Source organism: Stenella coeruleoalba (genome assembly GCF_951394435.1).
Source record: "Stenella coeruleoalba genome assembly, chromosome: 13".
In the NCBI taxonomy this organism is placed as follows: Eukaryota; Metazoa; Chordata; class Mammalia; order Artiodactyla; family Delphinidae; genus Stenella; species Stenella coeruleoalba.
The window spans coordinates 58745734-58771720 of record NC_137159.1 but is presented as its reverse complement, the minus strand read 5'-3'; the positions used below and the strand labels follow the sequence as shown (position 1 = coordinate 58771720).

Below are 25987 nucleotides of genomic sequence, written 5' to 3'. Positions count from 1 at the left end.
CTCTTCTGCCCCAAATGTGTCACCTGAATTTAACCAAAAGGAAACACCAGACACTCTGAAAATGAAGAACATTCTACAAAATAAATGACACATACTCTTCAGAAATATCAGTGTCTAGAAAAACAAAGAAAGGCTAAAAAAACTATTCTAGATGAAAAGAGATTGAAAACTAAAAGCAATCTATGATCCTGGATTAGTTTCTGAACTAGGAGGAAAAAATGCTCTTATGGACATTATTAAGACCATTGATAGAAATCTGAATAAGGTCTATAGATCAGATAATATTATTATATTAATATTAAAAGTCTCTGACTTTGATAACTGTACTGTGGTTTTATTTAAGTGAAAATACTTATTTTGAGAAATATACATTGAGTTGTGTATGGGTAAAGGAGCATGATGTCTGTAATTTACTCTCAAATGGTTCAGAGAAAAACAATATGTGTGTGTGTGTGTGTGTGTATATGTATATATATATATAGAGAGAGAGAGAGAGAGAGAGAGAGAAGAGAAAAATGATAAAGCAAATGTGGCAAAGTGTTAACCACTGGTGAATTTGGAAAAAGATATATAAGAGTTCTTTATATTATTCTTCTATTTTTCCTGTGAGTTCAAATTATTTTTTTAAAGCAACAGACATTTTGAATAGCAGATGAGACATAGATACAATTGAAGATACTGAAGATATGAAGTAATATCTTCAAGTAATATCTTCAAGTAATATCTTCAATAATACAAGACAGAATACAGAGCTGAAAAAATCATGACATTATGAGACATGAAGAAATAGAAGGAAAATACAATAGGAGTTCTAAAGAAAGAACAACAGAGGGACAGGAAAGAAATAATAGTCAAAGACACACCAGCTTAGAATTTTCCAGGACTGATGAAACAAGTTACTCTTTAAAGAAAAACAACAAATATTTTAATTTAAATCCGTATCTAGAAACATCAATGTAAAACTGAAGGACACCAGAGTCAAAGAAAAAAAATCTTAAAAGACAATTAGAAAGAAAACACTGATTAGCTAGCTACAAGTAACAATTAAATTGACCACAGACTTCTTAGCATCAACAACAGAATATCTTCAAAGTTCTGAGAGAAAATAACTGTCAACTTAGTTACACTACACTCAATTATGATTTAAAGGTTAAGACAAAAGAGACATTTTTGAAAAAAAGAGACTGAGTTTACCTTTACACAGTCAAAAGGAGAGAGGGAGGGAGGAAGAACCCTACCAAATAATGCTCACTAGGAAGAAGAAAACTGAAGCCAGAATGATGGAGCAAGATGCCAAGAAACAATGGTGAGCAAAGAAATTGAAAACACATATGGGTAACCGTAAAACAGCACTGTATGTATAAAACAATGATAATAAACACTCATCTGGGAGACAAGAAAGCAATATAGAACCAAAATAACAGACAACACCACAAAATAGGAAGGTGGTAATTGAAGTGAATCATTCCCAAGTCCATGTACTGACCAGAAAGGGAACAGAGAGAGATGTATTAGTTTATTATGCATATTGAAATTTGACACCAAAAGTATAAAAATAAAATGTATAACTTTTAACCCAACAGAGGGGAAAGGGGGGAAATAAAACTTACTGATACCATCCAAATAGTGACACAAGAAGATCAGAAAGACAAGAGTGGCCCTAACGAATCTGGAAAATATTATACTGTAAATCAAATGAGTTGCACGTTCTCCAAGCATTTGTTTGTCTGTATCTTGGATATGTGAAACATTATCTATCACATCTCAAAAATGTGGACCCTTGCTTTAGTCAGAATATCTAGTATCTCTTTGCCCACTTCTGTCCCACAGCTGTATTTTTATCCATATCTACTCTTTTGGAATGGCTTCCCTCACAAATGAAAGATCCTCTATAAATGAAATGTTCTCTACAAATGAAAATCCAATTATTTCTTTGATCCCAAATCAGATTCACTCTTCCAGAAAATCTTTATCAAATTAACACCAACTCACCTTTCCCTTAAATTGAATTGAATTTCTGTAGTATTTAAAACATGTGATTGTTCTTTTTTTTTTTTTTTTTTTTTTTTCAGTACGCGGGCCTCTCACTGCTGTGGCCTCTCCCGTTGCGGAGCACAGGCTCCGGACGCGCAGGCTCAGCGGCCATGGCTCACAGGCCCAGCCGCTCTGCGGCATATGGGATCTTCCCGGACCGGGGCACAAACCCGTGTCCCCTGCATCAGCAGGCAGACTCTCAACCACTGCGCCACCAGGGAAGCCCGTGATTGCTCTTTTAATTGTTAAAATACTGCCTTATAAATGTTCTTTAGATGTTCCATTTAGGCATATTTTGTTTCCTCAAATCAGATCATAAGCTCGTCAAGATCAGAACGAAATTCTTTAGGATCTCCTAAACAATCAAGCACAATGTTGTTTATTTTTCACTTAAGGATGAAGAAAACTTTAAGTTATTTTCCTTTAATAAGCACAAAAGATATTAATTTTGCAAAATATGCACCAATAAACAGATACATCTCATACATAAAAACAAATCAGGTTCTAAGGACTTTGTTTTAATCTTTAGACAATATAGGTGAAGTGGACAGCTTTTTAAATAGTCATTTCCCCTGTTTTCATTTTGCCAACTTTAAAAAGAGTCCATATGCTCAGGGCTAAAAATGTTCAAGGTTAAATCAAAGGAAGTCAGACACCACTAGTACAGTGAAGATTTTAATAAAAACTGAAAATGTGCCTCACATTACAATTACTGTACCACTTTGAAGAAGTATTACATAATAGTTATCTTTTACTACAATATTAGTAGAAAAGGTGAAGGATGAAATTTATAAATTAAAAAGAAAAAAAGGCAAAACATTAGTAAGTTAAAGGAGAGCTAAATAAATGGAGAGACATACTGTATTCACAGATCAAAGGACTCAATACTGTTAAGATCTCAATTTTCCACAAATTGAGCTACAGATCCCACATAATCCCAATAAAATCCCAGTAGGTTATATACATAATAAAATGTCACAAAATTATGCACACAGGCATGAAAAAAATGAGTGCCTGCAAAAAGTGATGAAATCTGACTAAGGTCTAGTTAACTGCATCGTGTCAATCAATCTCCTGGTTTTGATAATGCACTATATTTAGGCAAAAATATCACCACTGGGGGAAGCTGGGTGTTGGGTCCATGTGACCTCTTTGTACTTTTTTTGCAACTTCCTATGAATTTTGAATTACTTTAAAATAAAAAGTAAAATCTTGGAAGGCTTTTTCATGTAACTGAAATGCTGATTCTAAAATGTGTATGGTAAAAATAAAGGACCTAAAATAGATAAAACAATTTTGAAAAAGCAGAATAAAGTTGTAGGACTCACTACCCGATTTCAAGGCTTTCTTTTTATGAAGCTACAGTAAGCAAGACTGAGGTATTGCTGAAAATATAGCCAAACAGCTCAACAGGACAAGACAGAGTGCAATATACCTACACACGTACTGTCAACTGATTTTTGTCAAAGGTGCCAAGGTAATCCATTTATGATTCATTTATATCACATCCTAGAAGAGCTTTTATAGTGATAGAAATCAGAACAGTGATTGCAATGGCTGGGGGGAAGAGGGGGGACAGCATGACTGGGAAGGGATATAAAAGAACTTTCTGAGGTTAAGGAAATGTTCTACCTTAATAAAGGCATGGGTTGCACAGCTGTATTATTTGTCAAACTGAAAGATTTACGATCTGTGCATTCACTCTAAGTAAGCCATAATTTAATTTTTAAAATATGCAACAACATACAAGTGTTCTAAAATATCTGTCTACAAAGAAACATCAAAATACTAAGAGTATCCACCTCTTGGGAGTAAGATTACTCATCATTTTGTTTTCTTATAGTTTTCTGATTGTCTATTTTTTCTTTTAAAAATGTACATGTTATAATCAGAATACAACACACTCTGCAAATTTATGCCAGAATAAAAATAGCTAGCTCATACTTTACTGTTCCGTTCACTAATCCCCTATACCAATTACCCTCCCAATCTGTAGCATTTTTCTTCAATAGGAGGACGTGTTTTACACGTCCTCCTGATAATCCCTCAGTAAGACCTGGGAGAAAGGTTCTGGCTCTTATCAGCCTCTATTAGTCCTAAAGACACTGTTAAAGAATTGTTATTCTCCACAGAAAAATGAAGGGAAGTAATTATTACTACTGTTTCTTCAGAGTAACCACAGTAAGAAAATAATGAAAAAAAAAAAACCAAAAACCTCAAAGATACCTATTTTCTAACAGAAAATCCAATCTCCAACAGAGCTCCCCCTTCTCAACTTTACTGTCTTTGTAATTGATGCCATTCTCCCACTATTAATTGATTTAAACAAGTATTTATAAAGCACCAACTACGTGCTCCTCCATCAGGCTTAAAATTGTTAAGTCCTCTCTGAATCATCTCTCTCCATCCCTGTATTTCTCCACAAAGCCTTGTCGAATTTCTCTCCAAGATGCTTCTCACCTATCTGTTCTTCCTTTCTGTTCTTCACTACTGTTTGCCTTGTCTGATCCATCACCACTTACCTTACCCTTAGCTTACTCCACATAATCTTCTAGCACAGTTCTGTGGAGAAGAACTGTGGAGGTCCCTGGGATTCCTTTCTGAGGGTCTCAAAAAGTCAAAACTATTTCCATAATAATACTGAAATGCTATTGGCCCCCTTTCACCATGTTGACATCTGTACTAATAATACAAAAGCAATGGTGGTAAAACTGCTGGTGCCTTAGCACAAATCAAGGCAGCAGACCCACAATGTACAGCAGTCAAGTGTATTCTTCACTGCGATGCACTTGCTGGGAAAAAAAAAAAAAAAAGCCAGTTTCACTTAAGAATCCCCTTATTGAAGCATAAACATTGTTAATTTTATTAAATCTTGACCCTTAAATACTTATCAATTTAATATTCTATTTGATGAAATGCATAAACACTTCTGCATACCAAGTACACTGGTTTATCTCAGAGAACAGCACCGGTGATTGAGTTGCAAACCAAACAAGCCACTTTTTCCACAGAACACTGTTGTTACTTGAGAGAACAGCTGACAAACCATGATTATTCATGTTTAGGTATCTGACATTCTCTTGAAAATAAACTAAATGAACCTGTCAGTTCAATGAAAAACAACAGTATTTGCTGCATGTGATGCATTTAGCACTTTCAAAGAGAAATTTGAATCTTGGAAAACTTGTATCTACCATCAATACTTTAAGACTTTTCTGATGAGATGAGTGATGATTTATGATATTGTGTAATGAAACATGGCAACATTGGGAAGATCTGGATAACATCATGAATCCATATTTTCCAAATGACCAGTTCATGATGTTAAAAAAATCATACGTGGGTAAAAATGATCCATTTTAAGTCAGAGACCAATAATAAGTGTTTTACCATAATGGTAGGTCTTGGATTCTACATTGCAACTAACTTTTTTTTTTAACATCTTTATTGGAGTATAATTGCTTTACAATGGTGTGTTAGTTTCTGCTTTATAACAAAGTGAATCAGTTATACATATACATATGTTCCCATATCTCTTCTCTCTTGCGTCTCCCTCCCTCCCACCCTCCGTATCCCACCCCTCTAGGTGGTCACAAACCACCCAGCTGATCTCCCTGTGCTATGTGGCCTCTTCCCACTAGCTATCATTTTACGTTTGGTAGTGTATATATACCCATGCCACTCTCTCACTTCATCCCAGCTTACCCTTCCCCCTCCCTGTGTCCTCAAGTCTATTCTCTACATCTGCATCTTTATTCTTATCCAGCCCCAACGTTCTTCGAAACCATTTTTTTTAAGAGTCAATATATATGTGTTAGCATACTGTATGTTTTCCTCTTTGTGACTTATTTCACTCTATATGACAGTCTCTAGGTCCATCCACCTCACTACAAATAGCTCAATTTCGTTTCTTTTTATGGCTGAGTAATATTCCATTGTATATATGTGCCACATCTTCTTTATCCATTTATCTGTTGATGGACGCTTAGGTTGCTTCCATGTCCTGGCTATTGTAAATAGAGCTGCAATGAACATTTTGGTACATGACTCTTTTTGAATTATGGTTTTCTCGGGGTATATGCCCAGTAGAGGCATTGCTGGGTCATATGGTAGTTCTATTTGTAGTTTTTTAAGGAACCTCCATACTGTTCTCCGTAGTGGCTGTATCAATTTACATTCCCACCAACAGTGCAAGAGTGTTCCCTTTTCTCCACACCCTCTCCAGCATTTATTGTTTGTAGATTTTTTGATGATGGTCATTCTGACCGGTGTGAGATGATATCTCATTGGAGTTTTGATTTGCATTTCTCTAATAATTAATGATGTTGAGCATTCTTACATGTGTTTGTTGGCAATCTGTATATCTTCTTTGGAGAAATGTCTATTTAGGTGTTCTGCCCATTTTTGGATTGGGTTGTTTGTTTTTTTGTTATTGAGCTGCATGAGCTGCTTGTAAATTTTGGAGATTAATCCTTTGTCAGTTGCTTCATTTGCAAATATTTTCTCCCATTCTGAGGGCTGCCTTTTCATCTTGTTTACGGTTTCCCTTGCTGTGCAAAAGCTTTTAAGTTTCATTAGGTCCCATTTGTTTATTTTTGTTTTAATTTCCAATTCTCTAGGAGGTGGGTCAAAAAGGATCTTGCTCTGATTATATTGAAGAGTGTTCTTCCTATATTTTCCTCTAAGAGTTTGATAGTGTCTGGCCTTACATTTAGGTCTTTAAACCATTGAGTTTATTTTTGTGTATGGTGTTAGGAGTGTTCCAACTTCATACTTTTACATGTACCTGTCCAGTTTCCCAGCACCACTTATTGAAGAGGCTGTCTTTTCTCCATTGTATATTCTTGCCTCCTTTATCAAAGATAAGGTGACCATATGTGCGTGGGATTATCTCTGGGTTTTCTGTCCTGTTCCATTGATCTATATTTCTGTTTTTGTGCCAGTACCATACTGTCTTGATTACTGTAGCTTTGTAGTAGAGTCTGAAGTCAGGGAGCCTGATTCCTCCCGCTCTGTTTTTCGTTCTCAAGATTGCTTTGGCTATTCGGGGTCTTTTGTGTTTCCATACAAAATGTGAAATTTTTTGTTCTAGTTCTGTGAAAAGTGCCAGTGGTAGTTTGATAGGGATTACATTGAATCTGTAGATTACTTTGGGTAGTAGAGTCATTTTCACAGTTTTGATTACTCCAATCCAAGAACATGGTATATCTCTCCATCTGTTGGTAACATCTTTAATTTCTTTCATCAGTATCTTATAATTTTCTGCATACAGATCTTTTGTCTCCTTAGGTTTATTCCTAGATATTTTATTCCTTTTGTTGCAATGGTAAATGGGAGTGTTTTCTTAATTTCACTTTCAGATTTTTCATCATTAGTGTATAGGAATGCCAGAGATTTCTGTGCATTAATTTTGTATCCTGCTACTTTACAAAATTCATTGATTAGCTCTAGTAGTTTTCTGGTAGCATCTTTAGGATTCTCTATGTATAGTATCATGTCATCTGCAAACAGTGACAGCTTTACTTCTTCATTTCCTATTTGGATTCCTTTTATTGCTTTTTCTTCTCTGATTGCTGTGCCTAAAACTTCCAAAACTATGTTGAATAACAGTGGGCAACCTTGTCTTGTTCTTGATCTTAGTGGAAATAGTTTCAGTTTTTCACCACTGAGGAGAATGTTGGCTGTGGGTTTGTCATATATGGTCTTTATTATGTTGAGGAAAGTTCCCTCTACGCCTATTTTCTGCAGGCTTTTTATCATAAATGGGTGTTGAATTTTGTCGAAAGCTTTCTGTGCATCTACTGAGATGATCACATGGTTTTTCTCCTTCTATTTCTTAATATGGTGTATCACGTTCATTGATTTGTATATATTGAAGAATCCTTGTATTCCTGAAATAAACCTCATTTGATCATGGTGTATGATCCTGTCAATGTGCTGTTGGATTCTGTTTGCTAGTATTTTGTTGAGGATTTTTGCATCTATGTTCATCAGTGATATTGGCCTGTAGTTTTCTTTCTTTCTGACATCTTTGTCTGGTTTTGGTATCAGGGTGATGGTGGCCTCGTAGAAGGAGTTTGGGAGTGTTCCTCCCTCTGCTATATTTTGGAAGAGTTTGAGAAGGATAGGTGTTAGCTCTTCTCTAAATGTTTGATAAAATTCGCCTGTGAAGCCATCTGGTCCTGGCCTTTTGTTTGTTGGAAGATTTTTAATCACAGTTTCAATTTCAGTGCTTCTGATTGTTCTGTTCATATTTTCTATTTCTTCCTGGTTCAGTCTCGGCAGGTTGTGCATTTCTAAGAATTTGTCCATTTCTTCCAGGTTGTCCATTTTATTGGCATAGAGTTGCCTGTAGTAATCTCTCAAATCCTTTGTATTTCTGCAGTGTCAGTTGTTACTTCTCCTTTTTCATTTCTAATTTTATTGATTTGAGTCTTCTCCCTTTTTTTCTTGATGAGTCTGGCTAATGGTTTATCAATTTTGTTTATCTTCTCAAAGAACCAGCTTTTAGTTTTATTGATCTTTGTTATTGTTTCCTTCATTTCTTTTTCATTTATATCTGATCTGATCTTTATGATTTCTTTCCTTCTGCTAACTTTGGGGTTTTTTTGTTCTTCTTTCTCTAATTGCTTTAGGTGCAAGGTTAGGTTGTTTATTCGAGATGGTTCCTGTTTCTTAAGGTAGTATTGTATTGCTATAAACTTTCGTCTTAGAACTGCTTTTGCTGCATCCCATAGGATTTGGGCCGTCATGTCTCCATTGTCATTTGTTTCCAGGTATTTTTTGATTTCCTCTTTGATTTCTTCAGTGATCACTTCGTTATTAAATAGTGTATTGTTTAGCCTCCATGTGTTTGTATTTTTTACAGAGCTTTTCCTGTAATTGATATCTAGTCTCATAGCGTTGTGGTCAGAAAAGATACTTGATACAATTACAATTTTCTTAAATTTACCAAGGCTTGATTTGTGACCCAAGATATAATCTATCCTGGAGAATGTTCCATGCACACAGGAGAAAAATGTGTATTCTGTTGTTTTGGATGGAATGTCCTATAAATATCAATGAAGTCCATCTTGTTTAATGTTTCATTTAAAGCTTGTGTTTCCTTATTTTCATTTTGGATGACCTGTCCATTGGTGAAAGTGGGGTGTTAAAGTCCCCTACTATGATTGTGTTACTGTTGATTTCCCCTTTTATGGCTGTTACTATTTGCCTTATGTATTGAGGTGCTCCTATGTTGGGTGCATAAATATTTACAATTGTTATATCTTCTTCTTAGATTGATCCCTTGATCATTATGTAGTGTCCTTCTTTGTCTCTTCTAATAGTTCTTATTTTAAACTCTATTTTGTCTGATATGAGAATTGCTACTCCAGCTTTCTTTTGATTTCCATTTGCATGGAATATCTTTTTCCATCCCCTCACTTTCAGTCTGTATGTTTCCCAAGTTCTAAAGTGGGCCTCTTGTAGATAGCATATATACGGGTCTTGTTTCTGTGTCCATTCAGCCAGTCTGTGTCTTTTGGTGGGTGCATTCAATCCATTTACATTTAAGGTAATTATTGATATGTATGTTCCTATTCCCGTTTTCTTAATTGTTTTGGGTTTGTTATTGTAGGTCTTTTCCTTCTCTTGTGTTTCTTGCCTAGAGAAGTTCCTTTAGCATTTGTTGTAAAGCTGGTTTGTGGTGCTGAACTCTCTCAGCCTTTGCTTGTCTGTAAAGGTTTTAATTTCTCCATCAAATCTGAATGAGATCCTTGCTGGGTAGAGTAATCTTGGTTGTAGGTTGTTCTCCTTCATCACTTTAAATATGTCCTGCCACTCCCTTCTGGCTTGCAGAGTTTCTGCTGAAATATCTGCTGTTAACCTTATGGGGAGTCCCTTGTATGTTATTTGTTGTTTTTCCCTTGCTGCTTTTTTTTTTTTTTTTGCAGTACACGGGCCTCTCACTGTTGTGGCCTCTCCCATTGTGGAGCACAGGCTCCGGACGCACAGGCTCAGCGGCCATGGCTCACGGGCCCAGCCGCTCCGCGGCATGTGGGATCTTCTTGGACCAGGGCACAAACCTGCATCCTCTGCATTGGCAGGCAGACTCTCAACCACTGCGCCACCAGGGAAACCCTCCCTTGCTGCTTTTAATATGTTTCCTTTGTATTTAATTTTTGATAGTTTAATATGTGTCTTGGCATGTTTCTCCTTGGATTTATCCTGTATGGGGTTCTCTGTGCTTCCTGGACTCGATTAATTCCTTGCCCATATTAAGGAAGTTTTCAACTATAATCTCTTCAAATATTTTCTCAGTCCCTTTCTTTTTCTCTTCTTCTTCTGGGACCCCTAAAATTCGAATGTTGGTGCGTTTAATGTTGTCCCAGAGGTCTCCAAGACTGTCCTCAGTTCTTTTCATTCTTTTTTCTTTATTCTGCTCTGCAGTAGGTATTTCCACTATTTTATCTTCCAGGTCACTTATCCGTTCTTCTGCCTCAGTTATTCTGCTATTGATCCCTTCTAGAGTATTTTCGGGTTTTTTTTTGTTTGTTTGTTTTTGCACGGGCCTCTCACTTCTGTGGCCTCTCCCGTTGCGTAGCACAGGCTCCGGACGCGCAGGCTCAGCGGCCATGGCTCACGGGCCCAGCCGCTCCGCGGCATGTGGGATCTTCCCGGACCGGGACATGAACCCCCGTCCCCTGCATCAGCAGGCAGACTCTCAACCACTGCGCCACCAGGGAAGCTCAAGAGTATTTTTAATTTCATTTATTGTGTTGCTCATCATTGCTTGTTTCCTCTTTAGTTCTTCTAGGTCCTTTTTTAAATGTTTCTTGCATTTTCTCTATTCTATTTCCAAGATTTTGGATCATCTTTACTATCATTACTCTGAATTCTTTTTCAGGTAGACTGCCTATTTCCTCTTCATTTGTTAGGTCTGGTGGGTTTTTATCTTGCTCCTTTATCTGCTGTGTGTTTTTCTGTCTTCTCATTTTGCTTATCTTACTGTGTTTGGGGTCTCATTTTCGCAGGCAGCAGGTTCGTAGTTCCCGTTGTTTTTGGTGTCTGTCCCCAGTAGCTAAGGTTGGTTCAGTGGGTTGTGTAGGCTTCCTGGTGGAGGGAACTAGTGCCTGTGTTCTGGTGGATGAGGCTGGATCTTGTCTTTCTGGTGGGCAGGTCCACGTCTGGTGGCGTGTTTTGGGGTGTCTGTGGACTTACTATGAATTTAGGCAGCCTCTCTGCTAATGGACGGGGCTGTGTTCCTGTCTTGCTAGTTGTTTTGCATAGGGTGTCCAGCACTGTAGCTTGCTGGTCGTTGACTGGAGCTGGGTCTTGTTGTTGAGATGGAGATCTCTGGGAGATATTCGCTGTTTGATATTACATGGAGCTGGGAAGTCTCTTGTGGACCAGTGTCCTGAAGTTGGCTCTCCCACCTCAGAGGCACAGCCCTGACGCCTGGCTGGAGCACCAAGAGCCTTTCATCCACAAGGCTCAGAATAAAAGGGAGAAAAAAAAGAAAGCAAGAAAGCAAAAGAAAGCAAGAAAGCAAGAAAGCAAGCAAGCAAGAAAGAAGATAAAATAAAATAAGATAAAATAAAGTTATTAAAATAAAAAATAATTATTAAGAAAAAAATTTTGAAAGAAAAAAACGGACGGACAGAACCCTAGGACAAATGGTGAAAGCAAAGCTATACAGACAAAATCTCACACAGAAGCATACACATACTCACAAAGAGAGGAAAAGGGGAAAAAATAATATATCTTGCTCCCAGAGTCCCCCTCCTCAATTTGGGATGATTCGTTGCCTATTCAGGTATTCCACAGATGCAGGGTACATCAAGTTGATTGTGGAGCTTTAATCTGCTGCTTCTGAGGCTGCTGGGAGAGATTTCCCTTTCTCTTCTTTGTTCACACAGTTCCCAGGGTTCAGCTTTGGATTTGGCCCCGCCTCTGCGTGTAGGTCGCCAGAGGGCATCTGTTCTTCGCTCAGACAGGACGGGGTTAAAGGAGCAGCTGATTTGGCAGCTCTGGCTCACTCAGGCTGGGGGGAGGGAGGGGTACAGATGCAGGGCGAGCCTGCGGCTTCAGAGGCTGTCGTGACGTTGCACCAGCCTGAGGCGCGCCGTGCGTTCTCCCGGGGAAGTTGTCCCTGGATCCCGGGACCCTGGCAGTGGCGGGCTGCACAGGCTCCCTGGAAGGGGGGTGTGGATAGTGAACTGTGCGCGCACACAGGCTTCTTGGTGGCGGCAGCAGCAGCCTTAGCGTCTCATGCCCGTCCCCACGGTCCGCGCTGATAGCTGCGGCTCGCGCCCGTCTCTGGAGCTCCTTTAAGCAGTGCTCTTAATCCCCTCTCCTCGTGCCCCAGGAAACAAAGAGGCAAGAAAAAGTCTCTTGCCTGTTTGGCAGCTCCAGACTTTTTCCCAGACTCCCTCCCGGCTAGCTGTGGCGCACTAACCCCCTTCAGGCTGTGTTCACACCGCCAACCCCAGTCCTCTCCCTGCGCTCCGACCGAAGCCTGAGCCTCAACTCCCCGCTCCCAACCGCCCCAGCGGCTGAGCAGACAAGACTCACGGGCTGGTGAGTGCTGGTCGGCACCGATCCTCTGTGTGGGAATCTCTCCACTTTGCCCTCTGCACCCCTGTTGCTGCGCTCTCCTCCGTGGCTCCGAAGCTTCTCCCCCGCCACCCCATCTCTCCCCCAGTGAAGGGGCTTCCTAGTGTGTGGAAACCTTTCCTCCTTCACAGCTCCCTCCCACTGGTGCAGGTCCCGTCCCTATTCTTTTGTCTCTGTTTTTCCTTTTTTCTTTTGCCCTACCCAGGTACGTGGGGAGTTTCTTGCCTTTCGGTAGGTCTGAGGTCTTCTGCCAGCGTTCAATGGGTGTTCTATAGGAGCAGTTCCACGCGTAGATGTATTTCTGATGTATCTGTGGGGAGGAAGGTGATCTTCGCATCTTACTCTTCGGCCATCTTCTCTCTCTTACTCTTCCGCCATCTTCTCTCTGCAACTAACTTTTTTTTTTTTTTTTTGCAGTACACGGGTCTCTCACTGTTGTGGCCTCTCCCATTGCAGAGCACAGGCCCCGGATGTGCAGGGTCAGCAGCCATGGCTCACGGGCCTAGCCGCTCCATGGCATGTGGGACCTTCCCGGACCAGGGCACGAACCCATGTCCCCTGCATCGGCAGGCGGACTCTCAACCACTGTGCCACCAGGGAAGCCCTGCAACTAACTTTTAATTGTCAAGTTGTAGAGATGCAGAAGAGGAAAATACCCACAATTACCTGAAAAGGCTATTAAAATATTCTCCTTTTCCAAATAAATACATGTGAGAGACCAGATTTTCTTCACATGTCAACCGAAACAAAATATCCCAATAGGATGAATGAAGAAACACATCTGAGAAACAGCTGTCTTCTATTTAACCAAATATTAAAGACATTTGCAAAATGTACAACAATCCCACTCCCTTCACTCAATTTTTGTTTGGAAAATAGTTATTTTTCATGAAAATGTCATTTATGTTAACATGTAATAGGTTTATTTTTCTTTTTAATAAATTAATATTTTAAAAAATTTCTCAGGTATAATTGCTAATATAGTCAATAGCAATAGATATAATTAACATAAACAACTTTGGTGTTCTCAATAATTTTTAAGAGTACAAAAGGATTCTGAAACAGACTCTATTTTACAGATATTTCTGTCCTTCCTCTCTGGTTCACTCTCATTACGATTGCCAGAATAATCCTGGGCACTTTCAACATTATTACTTCTTGCACAAAAGCCTTAGTGTTCCCAACATCCTGTCACTTCCTATCTACACAATTTTACCTGGCTTTCAAGAACTTTATAAATTGGCCCTGCCTTATCTAGCAAATTTTACTTCTCCATGCTCCCCAACACAAGTCTCCATGTTACTTAATCCTCCCTTTCAGTCTCTAACCCTTTACTCCTGTGGTTAAATGCTCACCTGGAAAGCACCCCCAGCCCCTATTCCCTCCTCTGCTTTCCTCCTCTCTCTCTGCCTCCTCCAATCTAAACTTTCTCATCGTAAAGGCCCAGAGAGCAAAAAGGACAATGCCTTGAATGTCAGGCTTAAACTACCAATGGAGTATAAGCTTTAAAATTTTGAATCACTATATTGTATACCTGTAACTTACATAATATTGTACAGAAACTATACTTCAATTTAAAAAAAAGGTGTGTACTTTAGTTTATAGGCAATGAAGAGAAGATTCTTTGAGCAGAAGGTGGATGATTTATACAGAAAGAATGTTCTTACCATCTCAAGTTTCTAAGAAGAGTTTAAACAAACTAAATAAATGTCTTCTTTGGACATACCTAAATTTACGGTCAAATCTAAGATTTTTCCAATAGACTTTAAGGACTAAGGGAGGTGATACACTGGCACATTAGGAATCCAAACCTAAAATCTCAGGTCAAGGCAACTGGAACTCTGAAACATGGCATCTTCCAGAACCAAAAAAACTGTAAAAAACAAAAGTGGAAAACAAACATGATTTCATCTCTCAAATCTAAGACCTTCTGGTATTGGTGAACAAAGTCCTCTTCCTGATTAGAAGTCCAATTTAATCATATTTTCGAAAAACAAAAACCAGTATGTAATAGCTATATATATTCACTAGTCACTAAATGTCTTTACTTTAAAATGACAGAGTATTCTCATATGCATGTAAGTTATGAACATTGCTTAGTATGCAGAAGATACATTAAACCTACTGATTTAGTTTAGACCTAATAATAAACCACAATGTTTAATTCATTCTATACCCACTATGGCCAGAGATCTAGGTCAAGCCCAATGTCATCTCCACTTTAAAACCTGCTATGATTTCTCCCAACCAGAAATAATGATCTCCTTCCTCTAAACTTAGGTAGTAGCACACGGTTTGTTCCTCTCATGCCAGTTCATTCATTTATTCCACAAATATTTACTGAGAGTCTAAATATGTGTTAGGCACTTTTCTATGTTCTGGGGATACAGCCATGAACAAAACAAAACCACCAGCTTCCCGGACTGACACTCTAGTGGGAAAAGAAAGGCAATAAACAAATAAATATAAGGTGATACATGCCACAGTGAAAATTAGGGAGAGTAGGAGGCAAAGCTGAATTTTTTATAAAGCTAATAAAACTTACAGTTCAGGCCTCCTCACTTCCCCGGGGCCTCTATGAGTGCTGAAAGTTACTGGAACACGTAGAATGTTTCTGGTGGGGAAGAGAAGTCCAGTGGAAGCACTACATGATAGCATTTTTGATCAAATGCCTAAAGAGGCCTCAGAAGAAAGGGACCTGACTCTAAGGTTACAGCATTTTGTTGGGACATCTTTTCTAACTCCAAATAATTATTCACTTTCACACCAAACTTTTTATTCTAATTTATTTGTTTTCTCAATGAGGGTACCCAAATTACTGTATAAAGTTCAGGGCCTACAAAATCTGGATCCATCCCTGGTAAAGACAGAAGTGGGGAGGAGCTGTTTTTTATAGGATGATAAGGAACAGGCACATTAAAAGGTGACATTTGAGCTGAGACCTGAGGGAAATGAAGAAACAAACCATACAGATATTGGGGGGGCGGGGTTATGAGCACAGACAGCAAGTGTAGAACCACTGAGGCAGCAGCACGAGGAGCAGAGTAGGTCAGGAAGACAGGAGCAGGAGAAATACATAATAATAAACAGTATTACCGACAATTAACAATTACTGAGTATTATGTGACAGGCACTGTCCCAAGTACTTTTTAAAAAATATTTATTTATTTATTTTGGCTGTGCCAGGTCTTAGTTGTGGCACGCGGGCTTCTTAGTTGCAGCATGCAGACTCTTAGTTGCAGCACGCGTGCAGGATGTAGTTCTCTGACCAGGGATCAAACCCAGGCCTGCTGCATTGGGAGTGCAGAGTCTTACCCACTGGACCACCAGGGAAGTCCCCCAAGTACTTTTCTAAGCATCTCCATTTTACAACTGAGGAAACTGAGGCACAGAGAGAAGGATTAGGTAATTGGCTAGTGGGTGGTGAAACTAGGCAGTCTGCCTCCAGAACCTGCTCTTAAATCACACTGCTGAATATATACTACCAAATGTAAAATAGATAGCTACTGGGAAGCAGCTGCATAGCACAGGGACATCAGCTCTGTGCTCTGTGACCACCTTAGAGCGGTGGGATAGGGAGGGTGGGAGGGGGACTCAAGAGGGAGGAGATATGGGGATATATGTATATGTATACGTGATTCACTTTGTTATAAAGCAGAAACTAACACACCATTGTAAAGCAATTATACTGCAATAAAGATGTTAAAAAAAAAATCACTGTGCTGTGCTACAGAGAAGTCGGTTGTCTAGATTATGGAGTGTCAAGACAATCTCTCAGCCAGTAAGAGATTTAATGTGCTAGAAAAGAGGAAATCAACACAGTTTTGATCTCAAACTATGATAGCTAAAAGTAGGTTTACAATTTATGTCCCTGTAAATAAAGTACCAAGTCTTGTCATTTTTCCTACTCCACACACAGTCCCTAGGACCTTTCCTTTCATATTACAGCTATTCAGTGTAGGATGAATGTTAAATGGACTCTCATGAGAGAATGACTAACTACTCACTCTCAATACAAAATAATTAGATGTTGTTTCACAAGTAAATATACATACAAATCAAATCTTGGAGGTAAGTACCTCCTTTAGGGAATCAGATCCATATCAAAGTCAGGTAAGCTGTTTGTATCTACAGAAATTATCCCACAATCTGTTCCACTGTCATTTTCCACCTAAAATAACTACTGATACGAGAAAACTCTACCTTACTTTACCTTAAATACTCAATCATTCTGAAGTTAGGACCACTTCCTCTGGTCCCTCTAGACTTTGTCCTCCATGAAAGTAAAAATGGGCATAATCCGGATACACATGTTTTATTTTCCTTCAGCTGTTCTTTTCTAAATGCTTAAGGTCTTCATGTCCCTCATAGGAGGCGAGGTTTCAGAACTGAGTTTTCCAGAAAAGTTCTTATAAATCCTGACTATAATGAAAGAATTAGTGTTTGATGATATTAATCGGAATACCATGAGAGACGCAGAGTTACAAACAGGTCAACACATAATTCACTAAATACTTGCACATACAAATTAATTTCCTGATTTCACTGTCCAACCTTCAATTTTTCTCCTGTCAGCTTTCAGAGTCTCTCTACATAGATCACCATGTGAGTGCTACCTTGGAGCTTAGCCACATTACAGCCTCTGCTTCAGAGGGAATGGCTTCCAAACACACATAGATAAAATCAATATCAACATTTCCAAAGCATGTTCTGCAAGACACCAGTTCTAAGGACAAGCAATCGGTATTACAGAGAAGAATCCCATCATCAAGTAACTTTGGAGTTTGCTGGGTTAAGCAAAGTTTACCAGGTTTCTTTACCATAGGACTCCTCGGCCTCTGATACACTCATAGTACTGCTTTCCCTGGACCATCCTGGTCACAGTTTTTTGTTTGTTTGCTTGTTTGGCTGCATCCCACAGCATGCAGGATCTTCTTAGTTCCCCGACCAGGGATCGAACCCGCGCCCCCAGCAGTGGAAGTGCAGAGTTCTAACCACTGGACTGCCGGGGAAGCCCCCTAGTCACAGTTTGGAAAATGCTTATGAAGTCCAGTCTGGAAGTAAAAGATGATTCCAAGGCTTCAAGCCTTAACAAACTGACACTACTGGGGCTTTTGACCTTGTCTCCATTTGTCAGCTGGAGATAATGGGCTAGAACTCAGAAGGCACAAGCTGGAGGCATCTAGGAGTCATTCACAGGGACAAAGCTAACTCCACAAGACCAGATGAGATACTCCCTGAGAAACACATGAAGACCAGTACTTCAAAACAACCCTGCCTTACCCTACCTCTAGCTTTAGTATCGTCTCTCTAGCAATAAATCTAGAAAGACATCCGTAAATGAAGACTCTAAGGGTAGGAATAATACAAATTAAACTGGAAAACTGCCTGAGAAAAAAATAGCATAATGCATGTGAAAATCATACTAATGTTGATAAATGTTGATAATGTGATATGGTATACAAAGACCTAACTTCTCCAAGCTTCTCCAAGTAATCGCTTTCAAGTGACAAACCTATAGCTCATTCATTCTCTTTTTTGGGATCATGGAACTCTTTGAGAATGTAATGAATACCAAAAGCCATCTCTCCAGAAAAACACACACACATACAACATTAAGCCTATAAATTTCCAAGGGTTTTGTGGGCCCCCTGCGGCTCAACCAGAGCCCTTTCTAGCTGTCAACTCCTAAGCCCCTGAGTAACTCCTGCTACAGATACTTCATCTGACAGACAAAGCCCAGAGTTACAGCACATTTAAAAGTGTGTAAGCCTTTTCTTTTTAAACTATATTTTCATGTACTTTAAGACAGTGCAGAGGAAATGTATATTTGCATTTTTTTGGCCTCAAAAAAATTAAAACGTATTTGTTGAGTGAAACAAGTCAACACCATAAACAGAAGGGCATATGATGGTAATAATATCTTCACGACAAAACAGCTCTGAGAGGCTAAGTGATTTTATAAGGCCAAAGAGCTAATAAATTCTAGATCTTCCACATCCTAGCTCAGTACTTTTTAACTAAACCATGCCACCTTAAATATAATAAGCATATTATTACACTGCATAGGATATAGTTTTCAAAATAAAAATCCCTAAAAACACCAACCTTCTAAGAATGACTATAAATAATTAGGCCTCTAACTTACTTACTTAATTGGACCATTCCATTTTTAGCACCTAAATACTGACAAATTAAGGAGCAAATTATATATACCGGCTTTTGAAAAAAATTCTTTAAGGCACTACTCTCTAATCAACACCATTTGTAAAAATAATGAAAATCGAAAACAGCAAAATACAAAAAAATCTGTTATCTTTATAGCATGAACATGACTATATACAGACAAAAATACAAATAGTTTAAGCTTTGGGTCATTCAGCAAACGGGATATGACGCCAAAAACCACACAGAGTTTCTCTGCTTTGGGCCCCTGATATTAGAAGAGTCTGGCAGGCAGGGATCAAGTATCTATTATCTGATGTCCACTTGGCAGACTCTACAAAAACAGTGAGGCCTGGCTGCACAGCAGGAGTTAGGTATTCTAACTACTACCTAAAGATCCACTCTAACTCGGAGTGTGGCTGCAACTAACATGCTAAACTAAGTGTGTGCCTCCGTTTCTCCACTGGAAATTCGATAATACATTATCTGCCCATATGCTGGTTAAGGACACAGTAGCTAGAGCAAACTGGTTCACATTTTGGCTTTGCCACCTACGAACTTTGGCAAGTTACTGTAACTTCCCTGCGCCTTAGTTTCTTCTGATGCAAAATGGAGTGAATAACAGCATCTCTTTCATTGGGCTATTGTAAGGACTGAGGTAATACATGGAGAAGTCTTCGAGCAGTGCCTGGCAAGTAATAAGCACTCTATAAATGTTAGTTTCCATTATCATTATTTTAAACAGATGACAAGATTAATCAACTTATACCTGCACTGCACTTAGATGTCCTTAGGAAATTACAGGCCTTAATTTTTTTACGTTTTAATCATGTGGCTTAACTACCAGCTGTTTTTTCTAAATATAGTAAATACATGGCCAATTATTCTTGTAAAGAACTGAAAAAGAACTTACTGTCTACACTGCCACCTAAGCCTGACACATTAGCAAAGTTTCAGTTAACTTTTCATCTCAATATAACCAGACTCCCTTTTTAAAAAATTTATTTATTTATTATTATTATTATTTTGTGGCTGTGTTGGGTCTTCGTTGCTGTGCGCAGGCTTTCTCTAGTTGTGGTGAGCGGGGGCTACTCTTTGTTGTGGTGCACAGGCTTCGCATTGCGGTGGCTTCTCTTGTTGAGGAGCATGGGCTCTAGGCACGCGGGCTTCAGTAGTTGTGGTGCGCGGGCTTCAGTAGTTGTGGCTCGTGGGGTCAGCAGTTGTGGCTCACGGGTTCTAGAGCGCAGGCTTAGTAGTTGTGGCACATGGGCTTAGTTGCTCCCCAGCATGTGGGATCTTCCCAGACCAGGGCTTGAACCTGTGTCCCCTGCATTGGCAGGTGGATTCTTAACCATTGTGCCATCAGGGAAGCCCTAACCAGACTCCCTTAACCAACTCTAAGCTACCTGGATTCACTCACTTCAACTTTCACAATCACTACAAATTCCAAGCACAATACCGTAATGGTTATGCTTACAGTGGCCTCCTAACTGCTCTTTACCTCTGCCCCCCCATCTCCACTCCCCACACTGCAGTAGGTAAAGCTTGAAAGCTTGTAAAAATCCAAGTCTAATTTCACTCTCCTACTTAAAACCCTGCAATGGTTCCTTATTGTCCTAAAGAGAAGTCCCACCTCCTTACAAGACCAAAGAGGCCTGCATGATCTAGGGTCATCCTCCCTCTCCGGCTACTGAGGCCACATAGGCCTTCTTTCAAATCCTCACCCTGTTCTTTAGGGCCTCCAAGCCTGCACAGATCATGCTTCCTCTATCTGGCATAATTCCCTCTCCCCATTGCCTCTGACTCCCCAGCGGAGATGAAGTCCTCCTGTTATACACTCTCCTAACCCTAATCCTAATCCTCTCCTCTCGGCAGCACAAAAGAAAACTCAATAAAATAATTGTTTAAATGGTTGTTTAATGTTGTTCTTATCCAAAAAATATAAACAAGTAAGACTTGGGAACATGTCTCTCTTTTAGCGCTACAACCCAAGTGCTTAGATAGATGCACAGTACCTTATACACAGTAGATGTGTCACATAGGTGACAACATAGACACCTGTGTTGTCTATGGAGAAAAGTGGTGATATAACTGATGATGGAAAGCAAATCATCCACAAAACAAGACTAATGCAGAATACTGGCTGCACTGTATTAAATATCTAAGTTACCATATGCATTACAAGTGAAGTAAAAGTAAAAACCTACTGCTTAAAGGTGGGCAAGATAAAGTTAAGACTCAACTTTCCAAAGTAAAGTTAAGTTTCTTTGTGCATCCTCAGGTGTTATGTGAAACAGGCGGAGTTCCACTTCAGTTACCAGTAAGAAGATACACAACCAAATCAAGACTGCTGCCACATTTGGCACAAGCCTGCTCTTCTTGGCAGTCTCTGTGAGGCCAAGAGTTGAGCTGGCCAGAGGAGCATGATTTATCTGCCACATTTAGAAGTGGTCCCTCTACAACAGGAATGCTATGCTACTAATGGGCTTTGAATTCTAACCTTGCCAAACCAGTACCTTTCCTAAGTATTCAATTCACTTATATATATATATATAAAAAAGCTGAATCCTATGTGTCACTGACAAAAACAAGTTTAATAAGGCATCACGGTCCAATTCGAGTTGGAGAAAAAGTTGCTCTTTCGAAAGAAAAAAAGAAGGAAAGACGGGAGGGTAGGGAGGGAAAGAAAGAAAAAAAGAAAAGAAAGAAAGGGAGAAAGGGAGAAAGGGAGGAAGGGAGGAAGGAAGAAAGAAGTCATGCTAACCAGATCTCTTTTACAAAAGAAAGTCATTACTTGGAAAATTAAAAGAAACTGGTATGCGGATGCTAGGAGGCTTAAGGTTGAGGGGCTGTCGATGGACGCTGCCCAGTGAAATGACTATCGCCGGGCCTGGTGGGCAGCAGATGCCAACCCACCGCGAACAATCCCAGGTCCGTGGAGAGCATGCAGGTTTGACATAAGCCAAACCCCTGCTGTCCGGCTCGTCGCACTAACCCTGCCAATGCAACAAACGCGCAGACCCTCTCCGCGCGGTGAGGAGCGGAGTTGCCGCCGCCGTTCAGCACTTCCCGGGAAACGCGCGTCCGGGGGAGGCTCAGGTAAGGACCCGGGGATCTCGGGATTAAACGTTTGGCCCTTTGTTCTCTGCACGGTCGCGGAGCCCTGGGCACCCGCCGCTCCTCCTCGCCCACCGCTCCCGGGCGCCAGCGTCTGCCGCCGACAGGCAGCGCGGACTCGGGCGCCCCGACTCGCCGGCGCCCCTCGCCCTCCCCGCGGCGGGTCAGCGCCCCACGGCCTCAGCGGCGCGCGGCCCCTCGCCCTCACCTTGTAGACGTCGCCGTAGGTGCCGCTGCCGATGCGCTGAATCAGCTCGAAGTCCTCCTGAGGGTTCCGGCGGGACAGATCGAAGCAGGGGTTCATGGCGGGCCCCGGGTGCCCCCAGCCTCCCTCCCGGGCAGGGGAGGGGGGGCGCTCAGGGGGCCACACGGAGAGTGGGAGCCGCGGCGGGCCCCCTGCTCCCCCGGCGGTCACAATCGCCCGGCTCCACGCTGCGGCCGCCGCCGCGGACGACGACGACCGGCCTAACCGTCCCCGCCCCCCGCAGCCCGCCGCGGCGCCGAACCCGGGTCACACCCACACGGAGCCGAGGACGCTCGCAGCCCCTCGCTCGGGGTGAAACTCCAACATGGCTTCCGCCTTCGCCGCTCCTCCCCCTCCCCTTACTCCGGCTCCTCCACCCTCCTCCCCTTTCCCGGCTCCCGCCCGACTGCGCAGCCGCGAGCCCGGAGGGAGCGCTCCCCGGACCCGCGCGCGGCCCTCCCCGTGCGCGCTCCGGCTCCCCGCGCTTGCCTGGCGAGGCCCGGTCCCCGGGCCCTATTCGGCCAAAACGGCCGCGGCTTCCCCGCGCTGGGGACCCGCGCGCGACCGCCGCTGTGCCGTGCCAGAAAAGGCTCGCCTGCCCCCCGGGACGGCGGAGGGGGGGCAGGCAGAAAGGAGCTCCTATTCGCTTCTCATTTACCCAGCGACAAAGTCTGACGTCGCCGCATCAGGTCCCCATCCTAAGCAGGTAGTATAGTTTTAATTTGCAAGACGGCCCGTGTCCCGAACTTTTTTTTAGAAGCAACTATACATAGGACACAGCCGAGTCCCACAGACTTTCTGGGATTGCGGGGAAGGGGTTGTTGTCCTGAGGAAATCCTCTGAAAAAAGTGAGCTGCGCTTGCTGCGACCCCTGACACTCGGGCCCTTTGAGTTGACCTGACAGGGTGCAAAAAAGGACAGGTCAGGAGGGCGGCCAGGGAGGCGTGTGGAGTGGGTAGGCCATGGGAAGCTCTGGAGGAAAAACACGCCAAACGGCCGCCAGCCCTTCCGCGTGGAGGGCGTGGGAGGCAGCCAGAGGCCAGAACTAAAGCAGTGCTTGACCTTCACCAGAGGCGTGTGGATTATCAAAGACGGGGGAGGGGACCAGCAAGCTGTCTAGCAACCTTGCAAAGGAGAGGTGGGGTGGGGGTGAAGGGTGGAGCGTGGACGAGATCCATTCCCATACCTGAAATGTCAACCTGTGATGGTCCGCAAGCTCTACAGCGTAACTACCCAAAGCCCCACCCTGCTTCAGACCCAGATTGCAAGCCTTGTGGACACCAGCTTCAACTCTTATTATCTGTCCAAGAAAGCCCGTGGGTATGGAGGGCTATTTTTCTGTTTTCAATAAACTGCCCACTAGGCATTTCCAAAAGCTTTAATCAAGTAGGTAGGTGATGGCCACTTCGGCAATACCGCTTTGGAGTTTTGCTTCAGAAGCTGTTTCCTAGTACCCTTAGGCACCACACCTTCTGACCCTTAATATTCCCTAAGGCCTCGTGGCTCCCCGAAAAACTAGGTCTTATCAAACTCGTTAAATATAAAATAAGTATAATCAAATAATAGTCAAGCGAACTATTTACAGTTAACTGCCACGTACATTTTTATCTTTTCCATCTCTTTGCCTACAGTAAGATTGCATGTTTACTAAATTCTTAAAGAAGTTGTTTGCCCTATCTGTTGACTAAAAGATGTTGGAAAATGACCATCTCTTCACCTATACAAGTAGACTTTCAATTATCTAGTTTTTAATTATTTTAAAGCATCAGTACTAGGAGCATATTACTTACACTGCTGCCCTGTGAATGCTTATCATTGGGTTTCTTCTAGATGGATCCACCTTAAAAGACTCTGGTATCTTGAGAATTAAACTCCTGACTATAAATATTATTCCATGGCTAAGGACCCTCTTTTTTGCCTGTTTAAGGCACTCGCCCAGAGGCAAGACTTCCTTCAGCCTGTCCACTTTTGGAGAATTGTTTGGCCTCCTTAAGCCAAACATGAGGATAATTAGCCCAGGGTTCAGATAAGCAGACCTAATAAACGATCTCAAATAGGAACCAGTTCTGCTCTCTTTTTCTGCCTTTTTAATGCTGGAAAGCCAAATTCTCAGGATTGAATGCTGCACAAGAACGTTCTAATGGTTTCACTGTTTTGTTTGCAAGGATTATCTTCTGTGCAGATAACTTTGCATTTGCATCACTAATAGACTTCTTTCAAAGGGAAAAGACATTTCAGTAGGGCTGAAACAGTCTTTAAAGTTTTGTTTGTTCCATTTTGGCAAGGCCAAGCTAGTCCTTTTGAAAAGACATGGATTTGCATGTAAGGGCCTGATTTGCCGTATGGGTTACAACATAAATAAAAGGGCTTTTGCAATCAACAAAGAATAAAATATTTTGCTGTTGGTAATACATACATACAGCCAAATCTGATGTCTTTTTTTCTATTCTAACACTCCTCAGCTTCACTAGAAGTAACACTAATGATCACACTTTCTTTGAATCAGAGAAATAACTTCCCTCTTCTATGATTAGAAGCATCCTTAGAAGTCCTAAACTGCTTCTACAGCATCTCTCCTGGGTTTACTGCTGCTTGAATACGTTCAGTGAAAGGGAACTCACTGCTTCCGAAGTACCCTGCTTCAGTATAGGATAGTGCTAGTGAATAATCATAACAATAATAAAAAAAATCTAAATTACCAAGTGCTTACAGCGTGCCAGGAACTGAGCCAAGTACTTTCCATGTATTATCTCATTTAATTCTCACAACAACTTGATGACATAGATATTATTATCTCCATTTTTTGAGGCACAGACAGATTAAGCTACTCAAGGTAATACAGAAAGCTGAAATTTGAATAGAGGTAGTAAGACACAAAGGCCAAGCTCTTAGCCACTAGTCTGTAGTTAAAGTATACTTTAAAGAATTTCTCTTATGCTAAGCCAAAATCTGCCTCCCTGTTACTCAATTGGAGTCAGTGATTATTAGATTCTAGTGGTGTAGAGTACAAAGAAGAAAAACCAGGGTGCCTGACCTCAAGGAATTTGCAGTCTCACAAAACAGTGTGAGAAAAACAAAGGAGGGACCTAAATGTAGACAGGAAGATGTAGGAATGATGCTAAAGTAAATTTTGAAAAATATGTCAGAATTTGCCAGACAAACAGGGGAGAGGTGGTATACTCCAGGCTGACCACTTAGCCCCAGGTCCTTAAAGCATCCAGCCACATAAGCATCACACAGTAGGGAGCATGTAAGGCTAAGATGGACAGTAACAGTTGCCACCATATCCAGACCACCTTTCTGTTAGCCCATCCCTCGTGCATCTGTGGCTTAAAAATTCCTTGGTCTTCACCCCAGCTTTCAGTTTCATCTTCAGGACCTCTTGTCTAATAACCCACTGGATCCACTTCTTTGGTTTATTGACCATATAGCCACCATTCACATTTTCAGTATACCACCAGCTCTGGGAAAGGAATACTGAGCCAGACTTCACTCAGAAAAGACTCATTACATCTGCCAGGGAAGGAGAATCAGACTCAGACATGTCTGTGAAACAATATGGCAGAAAGTTCCAGGAGGTTATATAACCTAGCCTAACACAGTTCTGAGCCTGGCTACCTGGGTTCAGATCTTGTCTCTGTCTCCTTACTGAGCAACCTTGGGAAGTTATTTCAAACTGGGGCTATTATGAAGAGTCGAAAAGAAAATACCTGTAGAAGTCAGCGGTACCTGGCACCATAGTAATCCCACAAAGTATTAATTACTGTTATTTTGAGTACATTTTAGAATGTTTTAAAGGCTGACAGTTATGAGGATGGGGATGGAGATACG

At 41.2% G+C, this 25987-nt stretch overlaps 1 protein-coding gene across 2 annotated transcripts in view; it reads right to left on the bottom strand.

Moving 5' to 3' along the window:
• MAP4K3 (mitogen-activated protein kinase kinase kinase kinase 3) overlaps window positions 1-23128 on the bottom strand; it is a 189891-nt gene extending 166763 nt beyond the window's left edge. For both annotated transcript variants that reach the window (XM_079940535.1, XM_079940536.1), the window contains exon 1: window positions 22121-23128. In XM_079940535.1, coding sequence (XP_079796661.1) covers window positions 22121-22216 — 96 coding nt within the window. In that variant the 5' untranslated portion in view covers window positions 22217-23128. The remainder of the gene's footprint in view (window positions 1-22120) is intronic.
• Between the last annotated feature and the right edge of the window lie 2859 nt (window positions 23129-25987).